The following is a 12,559-nucleotide window of genomic DNA, read 5'->3' on the forward strand; positions in this document are numbered from 1 at the left end:
ACAGATTTAATAAATTTAAAAAATCTAATGATTGGTTCATTTATTTATCGTAAACAATAATTATAGTGAGGATAATAAAAATGGTAAAATAATCAATTTTATATAGTGATTTAGAATATTTATTTATTTATTTAATATAAGTAACTTATCAAACTGTATTTAAAAAAAATAGTGTTTCATTAAAATGTGAAAACTATTTTGAATATTTTACATACACAATTTAATTATTTAATTATTTTTATTATTATTTAACAAATGACTTGGCGTGTGACTTGAGGTGTTCATTTTAAAAATCAAATGATTTTTTATATAGTGATTTAAAATTAAATAATATTCGTATAATTTAAATGTATTGTAAATAAGTGGTGTTTCATTATCTTGTGGAAGCTATTTTGCAAATTTTACATATACAATTTAATTCTTTTTTGTTATTATTTAAACCTCATCTACAAAACAAATGACTTGACTTGAGGTATTAATTTTAAAAATCTAATAATTTTTTTATATAGTGGTTTAAAAAAATGTTTTAATTTAATTTAAATAACTTATCAAACTATGTATTGTAAATAAAATAGTGCTTCATTAAATTGTGGAAGCTATCTTGCATATTTTACATACACAATTTAATTAGATTTTTTTTTTTTAAACGTACGAAAATTACGTTAAATTTGCTCACCCCCTTGCAAATAAACCATCAAGCATGAACTGAACAGCTTCATGTCATATTTCGGCCATGTGATCACAATCATCATTGCCTGACTCAAAAACAATACAAGCGCTGGTGTCGGCAGATCGGTACATCTCGGGCTCCCGCTGGGTCGGTTGTCATGGCAACTGGCACAGACTGCTCCCAGTGCCGCGAGTGCTGCGGGGCTATAAAAGTGGCACACGCAGATACGCACCAGCGACGCTCGACGCGAGCGGCGGCTGAGCGGCTGGTCGAAGGGCGGGCTGGTGAGCTGCAGCTTCTCCAAGTAGCCGTCGGGAATTCGGATGTCAGCTGGCAGCGACAAGCGTTTGTTCAGGTCCTTCAACACAAACCCGCGCACATGTTAATGCATTTCCCCCTCAAATCTATTTTTACAATGTGACATTTAATCCTCCCTTGTCCACCATTATATGCAATTATGACACAGGAAGAGAACGTTATGTTATCCACAAGACGAAAGCAGTCCGCCCACGCACTCATAGAGACGGCGGCGAAAATTACTCGCTCACTCATCTATTCCCATGTCAGCGAGACAAAACTGATCAGGTCTTACAGGGTAGAATTGTGTCTTCTGCTGCACATGGCTGTGGATAGGCCATATTTATTCACAGTGGAGGCAGCAGTTATACAAATATTAGCTGGACACAAAATTAGGTACACCTGCACATCTCATGTGACTGCAGCTCCATTCTTTTGTGTGAATGATGCGATCTATTCTGGGAGGAAAAGAGCTCTAATCTTGACAAAATGCGGACTGATGTGGCTAAACAGGAGTGAGGTGTGTAAAAATAGAAATTAGGTAATATTGCACGGGCTTTAAAGTTTATCCACGATGCAAAAATGAGCTCTGCAGCTCCGATTCGAGCAGCTGTTTGTCTTATTTTTATTACTCAACATGCAAGATACGAACTGTATTACGTAGTTGTGCTGATTCTTTTCAAACAAAAGGCCCTTTCAAATAGAATTATGTAAAGACACCGCAACAAAGACGCTATTATTTCACCCTAAAAAAACAGATAAGGGATTATTTTGATAACTTGCAATGTGGACAATGGCTCCTCCCCTTGCGCCCTCACGAGAAGGATCTGAATGCATTACATCATATAGACTGCTGAGTCACATGCAACATGTCCTAGTACATTACCGTTGTTGTCAAATTCACACCTCCACAATAAAAAAAAATATATAATTTTTATCCAGTAGGGGGCAGAAGGCTACCAAACTCATGCACAACCCACTAGGTGAAAAACACCCACTTCATCATTTATGGTGCATTAAGATAATTTATTGGAGATGGAATATCTGGATACAATCTATTATTCCAATGACAGAACATATTTATTTTTTGTTTTCATTTGTATCAGCGATGATGGGCAAATAATGCAGTGACATAATCAAAAGTCCTGCAATACTTGTTGCACTCATTTAGCCATTTTCCCCCCTAGGGAGCACTGCTGATGTTGGTATCATGACACCCAGACAGGCATAAGCCATTAGAAGGCAAAGTGAAGCACCCCCACCACCTTCTCCTCCTCCTCCTCCCAGACAAGATCTCCCATGAAGCCGAGGGCGTAGGCGGCGATGACAAGGAGACGTGGCGAGGAGATGTGATGTTGCTGTGCTGTGCACACATTACCTCCATGGAGATTCTCCGGTGGATTCGGTTCCTCAGACAGACACCCGTTGGGGACTGGACCTCGTCCGACGACGTCCCCGATGCTTGGTCGCTCTCCCCGTCGGAACCCATCTTAAGGTTCTCGTGCACGATGTCTGAAACGGAACACACAACCTGTATTACATAAATGCACAAATGAGCTAATTTGTCTCCTCAAAACGTGTTCCGTATGCGGGTTAAGTCATAATTAAGTGGATTTTTTTGTAATTGAGGCAGACAAAGTGGCAGTGTGATTAATTTTTGCTCATAAAGTCGAAATCCCTCAACAACCACAATGCACTGGGCTCACTGCCAAGCAGCAATTATGTGCACTGGTTCCAATGAAGGAACGAGATTTCGGGTTCCTCTTCTAAACAACCCGCAGAACAAATGGTTATGTTTTACCCACATTAACTCATTCACTCCCAGCCATTTTCGCTGAAGCAACCCCCTTCGCTCCCGGCTGTTTTTACTGGATTTTGACTAATTTTGCAAGGCCCACAGAATATTGTGTTCTATTGTTATAAAAACAGAAAACCTACCAAAATAGAGATTAGAGTTTTTTCTTCACTCTAAAAACAGTTGGGTCAAAAGTAACCCAATCCACTTCATCGGTCAATTTGACCCAAGTTTCTGGGTTGTTTTATACAAAATGACCCTTTTTTTTTTTTTACTCAACTAAAGGATCTGACCAATATTTACGAGTTGTTTTACGCTGAACGACCCATTTCTTGACTCAAAGTCAAATCAACCTAAGTAGAGGATCGGTCCATTTTTGACCCATAGTTGGGTTATTTTTGACCCAACTGTTTTTAGAGTGTTTCATCAGGGGAAAAAAAGTATATTTCTATCTGTTTTCGTTTTGCAGCAATTAGCATTAGAAGATAACTAAGTTTTATCATTATTCACAAATCTGTTTAAAACAGTGGGGGGGAAGCCTTTTTGCTTTTGCTACATGGTTGATCTCTTATACTCTGCTGCCACCTGCTGGCCGTTTTTAAAATAACTACCTTTGCTTCAACCGTTCTCTTCTGTTGAGGCTGCATCAAAGCTTTCTGTATGCCCTAGCATAAAAAATAATTTTGGGAGCATAAAATAGAACGGATTTATACATTTTTGGGCGCAAATGAGTTAATAATGCCAACGGAGCCGTTTCATTTTAATCAGCATTAGCTGCTTAGCAGTTAATAGGTGTTTTTTTTTATAAGGACAAAATTATTGGTGCATCTGGCAAGAAGATTTATAGTTGAGGGCAAACTAAAGTGTCTTGCCCAATCCTTGAGTGATAAACGTGATTTATTAGAATGTTTCTTTGTTAGCCCGTTTGAAGAAGAACCTAAAATCAATGCTGGTTTCCTTGACAATAAATCCTAAAATGGGTCTAAACTTTTTCTCAAAGCACACTACTAGTTTATTCAAATTAATTTGTTATAAAATCCATCGACACCATTGTGGATAGGTTGGTCTCCTCTCAGGCCCTTGTAACTCCCGAGGCTCGAGTATAAATAAACACTTTATCACATCTCCCAGTGCTGTAAAACGACCACAGCTTGCAGAGCTGAGCGTGAACAAGGGCAATGATGCCCGAAGCACAAGCACACCCCTTCCTCAAAACACAATGGAGTGAGTCTGTTCCCTTGAATCAAGAGAGGATTTCTTTCAAAATGTGTTAATTCCGATAAATAAAAACAAAATTAGGAGTAGGATTAACCCAGGAAACCATTTCCGTTATGTAGTTTTACTTTTGAGCACTGAAGCTGTTAAAAACCAGGGACTTCTCAGATTATAGGGAATGCTGTTGCATTTTTAGAAGCTCAAATGGCATTAAGGGTTTCCAGGGCTGGTCGAAATGTTTTTTCTACAGGTGATCTGTTGCTATTGGCCATAGTGCCTGTCTTGAATGACATGAAATTCAGTAGATGTTACATAATGTCACTGTAAAACCATTAAACATACATAAATGAGCAGAGGAAAGGAAGAATGCCGGATGTACAATCCGCGAACACCCAAATGAGATGATGCCCTCGGCTGTACAAAACATTCTACGCAGTGGGACAAGCTAAAATTAGCATGCAAATTAAATTGTGGGTGAACCGGTTTCTAAATTACAGCGCAGTAAGATTTCCTAGAAAATAGTCAAAAACAAGCGCGTTTTCATCCAGGCCAGCCACGCTAAGTCGTCAATACACAACTGGAGGTGCTAATTAAAGGGCTCGTCCAACATTCAAATGAAATGAACGCAAATACAAGCAGGAATTCCAAAAGACAAGTGCGATCTAGTGAATGCTGGGATGGTTTATTTTATTTGTATGACGTGCATTAGACACAGATCAAGTGTTTCAATCCAAGTCCCCACACATAACAAAAGGTGCAAAACCCATTTCTAGCATTTTGTTCCTTCTTATTTCCTGAACAAGAAAAGCTGACGACAAATCTTGCCCCAATTCTGTGACAAGCATATCCATATTTCTTGCCTCACTTCTAAAATAACCTTTCTTTCACTTCTTTCTCTCACTTTCTAACATCCTCTTCATCTCCTCAGAGCACTCGAATATCTCCTCCACGTGCCCCACTTTCGCTTTCACCCTCCCTATGCTTTCGCATCCTCATTTGCATGTCTCCACCACCTCCTGCTGTTTCATATTGCTTGTAAGCACATTATTCATTTACCCATTCGTAGGCAAACGAACCTGCACCAACAAACCAAAACCTCCATTCAAATCTCCCACCAATATTGCATTCTTATTATTATAGTACCGCTTTGTCCTACATAACTGCCCTGTTTTGTCATCCGCATTCCGCCATCTGGGCCAGGGTCCGGAGCGAGGCCCAGTAGGTCTATCAGCCATACACAAACATAATAGCATCAACCCGCCTGGTTGCACATATTTAAAGAGTGATGTTTATCAAAGCACTGATAGCAAATCCTGTGTGATTTCAAACGGGTGTGAATGACTTCTTGCATGGATCAGTGGAGAGAGACGGATTGCCTTTCTACCTTCAAGGTATGATTTACAAATCTGACTTGCACTTGTTCACTAATAAAATGAAAGGAAGTTCAAAGAGCAAAATACAATACAGTGTAAAATATCCAATTGGTGGGTGTAACTTAGAAATAGAGCTTGGGAATGAATGTAATTTTCAGGACTGGGCAAAATCTGGCCCAGTCAGTTTTTCCAATCTATAGAATTAATCATAATCATGTCCGATCTTACATAATCAAGAGTCCTGTAATATTTGCTGCACTGCCAATTATTTCCTTCTAAAAAACTGCTGGTCAATTAAACAATATGCATTTAAAAAATATTAATAATTTGTTAATTTCTTCTTGTAAATAATCACATGAAAACATTTTGGTATGTTTTTTGTTTTTTTTAATCAATAATTGTTTAACTCATTCACTCCCAGCCATTTTCACTGAAGCAACCCCCTTTGCTCCCGGCTGTTTTACTGGATTTTGACTGATTTTGCAAGGCCCACAGAATATTGTATGCAATAAAAACATGGAACCTACCAAAAGAAAGTTTAGAGTCTCTTCATTCATCAGGAAAAAAAAGTATATTTCTATCTGTTTCAGTTTTGCAGCAATTAGCATTAGAATAGAGCAAAGTTTCATCATTATTCACAAATCTGTTTAGAACTATGGGTAAATTAGCTTTTTTTCAACATGGCCCTGTTTGATCTCTTCTAATCGGCCAATTCCTCAACCGTTCTCTGCAGTTGGGAGGCTGCATAAAAGCCTTCTGATTGCTCTAGCATAAAAAAAACATAAAATACGTCTTTGGGAGACTTAAAACATTTAATATACAACATATGTATACGTTTTTTGGGGAGCAAATTAGTTAATTAAATATAATTCATTATGATTTATTGTAAACAATAACATGTAAAAATGCTAATTATTATTTTAGTATTTACATATACATCCCATATTAGTGCTGCATCTATTGAATATTTTTGTTAAACTATCACCGTATTCTACTGATTAGCTTATCAATTAAACAGACAGAAATCGATTTCACATTACTACACAACAATCCCAAAGTGATAATAACATCATCATTTTGAAAAATAAAATGTGACTGATGGTATTAGAGAATCGCCACCAGCGACATGCTGCCTCATCACGATGAGTCACTTCCCACCTCTCACGAGTTGACATGATGCCACACATCAGTCGTGAGTCAATTTACAGGAAATACCCTCACTTTTGTCACAAGGGCAAAGGTGGGACGCACACACAGATCGGGGAAGGAGGACAGAAATCTCACAGCCCGGACACGTTTCCTGTTTGTCACCAAATGCCAACTGTTCCCCAGATATTCACTTCCCTTTATGTGTGTGAGTTTGTATTTACGGGGGGTTCCCTAAAAGTGTTTTAAAAAAATGTTTTTGCAATCCACTGTGTTGGTGCCCTTACCCAAGCGACTGCCGTTGCGCGGTATGGACATGAAGGAGCCCAGCGTGCCGCCGATGACGCTGTGTGGCCGGCGCAGCGGCGGCTTCTTGAAGGAGCCCGTGTACTGGTGCAGGAAGGAGTGCATGCTGTGGGAGGTAGGCGGGCGGCCATTCCTCATGAAGGGCTCTGAAAGAGAACAAAGACTGTTTCAACTCTTGCATCACACTTGCAGAGTTCATTAGAAATGCACACCGCGATTACTAAACTGACAAATGTATCTAAGACTTAAGGCAAAGTCGCAGTGCTTTCAGTTACTATCTTGCAGAGTGTCAGAAGACAACAGGAAACACACCGGCTTGCTTACGTGATGTTGAACAAATCAACAGACAGAATGTGCGAAAGACGGATGCGCGTGTCACTTTATTTTGCTGAGCTCCTGCCAATCATGTGTCAATTGAAGTGGCGGTTGGAGTCGCAGCTGTGGTGCCGAACTGAACACAATGTTATGTAACAGAGGCAAGGGAAGGGAAGTGTCGACATGAATCGACTCTCTTAACAGCTGATATAATTGATAACTGATATATAAACACAAGGAAGCCTTTTTATTGATTTTTGTTTTTCACTCATTCACTGCCGTTGACGGCTATAGACGTAAAAAATTCATTTGAACCATTTCTATTAGGTTAACATTTTTTCCACTTTTGTTAACAAGAGTATGAAAACCTAGAACTATTAAAGTCATGTGATTAATTACAGTTAAAAATGTTAATCACCTGATGCAATTAGAAAAAAAAGAAAAGATTATTAAAAATTAGGGGCGTCAGGCAATGTTTTTAATTGTAATTAATTGTAATTAATCGCATGACTTCACTAGTGAACCCACGATTAATCACAAATTTTACATCTGTTTTTAATGTACAATTAAAAAAAAATCTAGGTTTTCATAATCTTGTTAACAAAAGTGAGGAAAAATGTTAAACTAATAGAAATAGTTAAAATGAAATTTTGACGTCTATAGCCGTCAATGGCAATGAATGAGTTAATGGCATTGCTCAATTAGTAGGGAGCAGATTTCATTTAATTGATCCAAATGTAATTATTAATTTACTAGAAATAATACATTTTTTTTATTCATCTATGCCGGGCAACATTGAGCAGCTAATATAAAACAATTTCACTAGAATTAGTGTTGTTCCGATACCGATACTGGTATCGGCAGAGGCCCTGATACTGCATTAAAACTGTGGTATCGGTATTGGCGAGTACTAACAAGTAACATGCCGATACCATTAATTCTGACGCTAATACACGACTTTGGATGCAGCATCTTGTGTCTTGCTCATGCACGACATTCACTGATGTGTGGTGGCATGTTCACTGCATGCCGAGCTAAGATATCCTATTGGCCCTTGAATGCTCTGAACCAATGGCAGGACAGCTTTTTCATGTTGAGAAAAAACAACAACTTTGGTATCGGAGGCCAAAAAACACCAACTAGATTAGATACCAAAAGGTACAATTAACCTGTCTTAACTATACAAATCCAGATTTCACACCAAAAATTGTATTTCAGTACAACAACAACAGTTGAGAAATAAGAAACAAATACTATACATATCTTAATACTCTTATGCTCAACAGCTAAGCTTTCCAGGTGGGCTCATCAGACTGTCAACTAATAAGTCTTAACTACTCTAAGCTGACCGGTTCCCCACTGACCTTCTCGCTTAAAGAGCTGAGTGTGTGTTTATGCAAATGTGTGTGTGTGCCCCGTGCTCTTACTCCTGTTACATAACGTTGATGAAGAGCTCTTCATCCCCATCGCCACCGACGCACACAAATGTTTTCATTCACGCCGCCTCATCGGCGCTGTTTAATCATTTAAAGACCCGTGAGAGCGGGCAAGTTGCTAAAAGCACTTTTAACTCTATGGCTATAAAATGTCTGCAGATGGACGTGTACACTGTATGGAGATTTAATAACTCTTCAAGGTATTTGCTGACTAATAGATGGAAGAACCTGAAGTGTGTCTTTTATTAGAACCGTGCTTGGTACATTTATAGTCTCAAAGACCGGTCATGTAGAAGCACTCAAACTCAGCCCCTTAATACCATTTTTTTTTTTTAAAGGGATAAATATTTGTAATTGCTGAAACCAAACATCAAACTAAAGAACTGGGGTAAGATATCCATTGAGGAGGAGTAGTTAGCCACAACTGAAATAATATTTAAACTGGAAAACTTAACATACGCTGTAAGAACCACAATTCAACAATACATTTAAAAAGTTGCTAATATTTGTACAAATCGGGCATTTTGCTTGTTTACAACGGAAAGGTGTAAAAGGGACAGCAATGTGAAAAGTCAACTTTTTTTTTTAGCCATGTTAAAATGCTGATTCCTCACCAAAGTGGTTATTTCCTCCATTCGCCCCTCTGCTCTCCAAGCACCAGCCCCTCCCAACCTGAGAAAACGAGCTGTTGGAACTTTTTGACGTTATTAGGTGCAGATCCACCCCCCTCTGCGGACTAAACCCACAGCCACTTTCTCTGAGACCTCCATGGGATAGTGACACTTTATCTGTAAACATTCTGTCCTAATGGCGGAGTTTTACTTTTTATTCTATGGCCTTTAACACGGCATGGGACTCAGCTCTTTTAGCGTTTATTTATTCATTTTACTCTGTTAGGGTTCATGTTTTTATTTCAACTGTCAATCTATTATGTTATGTTCACTGTACAGCACTTTGTATTCAGCTGCCATTGTTTTTATAAATAAAGTTGAGTAGTGGAAGGGCTTAAAATTCCACGATGTAATAATCCCTTTAATAAAACAATTATCTAAGTGACAAAAAAAGTTGCAATGTCAGAGTCCAAATATTTGTAGTTGTCAGAAAAAGGGAGGCGAAAGGTAGATGAAATAGTTGTATAAAAAATAAAAAAAATAAAAATAAACTACAAATGTCCAAAAAGTGACCATAAAATGTCCACACACAAAAAGAAAAGCAGAAAATTACCATATCTCCATGAAATTGCTAAAAATGTCAGAGAACTAAATAAAAAAGGCTGTCAACAGAAAAGCAACCGTTACCATAAAATGTCCACAAAACTGCCAAAAAGTCAGATAATTTATTTATTTTTTTGCTGATAAACTGGTGTCTACATGTCCTGGTCATTATCTTGACATTTTAGTGCATATTTGTTTAAAGCTTGAATTTGTGGCAAAAAAACGTGTGCTTGGTGCCATCTTAGGGTTAAACACTGAGATGAACATTATTTGGCTGTTTGTCCTCTCATTACACAAGAAATTACAGACTACGTCACTTGTGCATCGTGACGCAGTCGCCCCGCCACCCACCGGCTCATTCTCGTACACGCCTCCTTAAACGCCTTGTTAGCGAGTTGCTGCTGTCAATCACAGCCAGACCACGCCCCAACCCTCTCCCCGACTAGGGGTGGGAATCTTTGAACGTCTCACGATTCGTTTCAATTACGATTTTTGGGTGTGCGATTCGATTCGGAATCGATTTTCGATTAAGAAAGATTTTTTATTCTCAATGATTTGATTGACAATGATTTTTGCTTCAATTTATAGATGTTCAAAGAATCGTAATGATCTACTCCAGTCTGACTCGCTAATGCTAAATAGTGCTCTACTCGCGGCACTTTTATCACTCAAAAGAACGGCTCCATGCTGCACAAAAACAACTTTCATTGGAATAACTTGATTGTGACTTTTTCCTTCTACTCTCTAATGTGGCTACCACTTAACAGTGTATCAAACCGCGTGGAACCACACTGCCCCTAAGTGGCCAAATAAGGTACTACACGAACAGCGCTCCCAATAAAGGCACGCACAAACAAAGGGAAGACAGTATAAAATAATTTAAATAAAATCGATTTTGGGACATTTAAAATCGATTCTGAATCGTACTAAATGAGAATCGTGATTCTTATGAGAATTAATTTTTTGGGCACACCCCTATCCATTGGTTTTCCAGGCAACACCCCCTTTGTGCGCCCATTTCAAATCTTAGAGCAAGAGTCTGATTTCCTGTCGAGTTAACCATTAACTCATTTACTCCCAAAAACAGATTTAAATACCTTTTTTTTCCTGATGAAAGAAGAGACTCTAATATTTATTTTGGTAGGTTCCATGCTTTTATAGCAATAGAACACAATATTCTGTGGGCCTTGCAAAATCAGTCAAAATCCAGTAAAACAGCCAGGAGCAAAAATTGCTGCGAGTGAATGAGGAAAGAAAACTTTCAAAAAGTACACAAAAACAAACAAAAAAAGAAATAATGAAAATTACCATATATTGATCACAAAATTGTCAAAAATGTCAGAGCTGGATGGAAAAAAAGGCAGAAAAAATGTCAAAAAATAGCCATAAAATTTCCCAAAAAAGAAGAGAGGCAGAAATTTTTAAATGGCCAAAAATGTCAGAAATTTGAGTGAAAGGCAGAAAATCTAAAAAATGTATGATTTTTTTTTTTTATTGATATATTATGGAATATTATTACTGTTAAAGATATCGTTTTTAAAAAATCGACTTAAGCCCCAAGTTGTCACCACTGACAAATACAAACCATTGTCCTTGGTGCCGCCGTCCTCGATGGTCATCTGCTCGGCCAGCTCAGACAGCGACTCGTCGATGGTCTGACTTGAGCGCAGCGTTAACGACAGACGCTTCTTAATCCTCTTCATCTTCTCCATGGCGGGGCGGTGCGCGGCCTGCAAGACACGCACGCAAGCACGCGGTCAACATTCACACCAAAAGCCACATTTGACAAGCGCTGGTGTTTGAGAGCAGCGGGGGGGGGGGGGGGGATTCCAGGCAATCCCTCCTCTGCTATGACCAGCCTCATGAATGAAGTAAGGCTCCTTTTAATCCTATATTAATCCGCTCTACAAATACGTGAGCAGACATGCATAAACCATGAACAAAGCATGAATAAAAGATGACTATCACAGATTTGAGTCAAGCGAGTTTCACTTTGAAACCAGGGAAGATTAGACTAATTGGAGGAGGAGAAGAGGACGTCATCATGCGTTGGTTGGGACTGTTGATCCAGACGGGTGTTGACGCAGCGGCGGCTGCAGGAAACACCTTGCTCAATCGTCCTCGGGCTGCCCTTTGCTCATTGTGCTGCTGTGTCGACGCCCCATCAAGTGTGCGCGCACAGTAAAGAGATAGGGAGGGGGGGAGGAAACAGACGCAAAAATGTCCCACCCGTCCCGGCTGACACTTAGCGACCAATCATGCTGACCTTCCTTCCTTCTTCCCGCGGACAGCTCCCACTCATGACACATCCCTTCAGCAGTTTGTCATCCGTGTCGGGGCATGGCGCGAGTGATTAATCATTGCGGGGTTCGGCACAGTCAACCATCCGTCCAATTATGTACGACCTTCGCAGATGCTGCAAAAGCATCTGTAAAGCCCACAGTCAACTGTAGTTGGTCCCATTAAAAAAAAAAACACCAACTAGGCTATGGAAAATATTCTATTCAAAGCTCCATAGCAACCAAAACCACATGTTGGGTTCTTTTATTTTTGCTTCGTAGTAATTTGTTACAATCTCTTTCTTTTTAGGCAATGTTTAAACTGTTTGGACATGGTGGAACTCAGATTAAGATGGCAGCCTATCACAGCCAATTTCGGCTGAGGAAAGGGTCACTAATTTAGTTTACCTTGGCTAAAGATTCTTATGGCAGAAATTACACACTGACATAGTTAAACAGGTTGTCTTATTTCATTTTCTAAGTAATACATTATGGTAGGGAGGAGTAAAAGAT

General features: G+C 39.1%; 1 protein-coding gene across 2 annotated transcripts in view; it reads right to left on the bottom strand.

Moving 5' to 3' along the window:
• Positions 1–12,559, bottom strand: part of cdk17 (cyclin dependent kinase 17) — a 29,225-nt gene that overhangs the window by 6,036 nt on the left and 10,630 nt on the right. For both annotated transcript variants that reach the window (XM_086058461.1, XM_086058460.1), the window contains 4 exons: positions 11,353–11,497; positions 6,784–6,948; positions 2,346–2,479; positions 903–1,028 (listed from right to left, as the gene is read on the bottom strand). In XM_086058461.1, coding sequence (XP_085914587.1) covers positions 903–1,028; positions 2,346–2,479; positions 6,784–6,948; positions 11,353–11,479 — 552 coding nt within the window. In that variant the 5' untranslated portion in view covers positions 11,480–11,497. The remainder of the gene's footprint in view (positions 1–902; positions 1,029–2,345; positions 2,480–6,783; positions 6,949–11,352; positions 11,498–12,559) is intronic.

The sequence above is a fragment of the Leptonotus elevatus genome, chromosome 17 (genome assembly GCF_054856555.1).
Source record: "Leptonotus elevatus isolate MCC_2025b chromosome 17, RoL_Lele_1.0, whole genome shotgun sequence".
Classification (NCBI taxonomy): domain Eukaryota; kingdom Metazoa; phylum Chordata; class Actinopteri; order Syngnathiformes; family Syngnathidae; genus Leptonotus; species Leptonotus elevatus.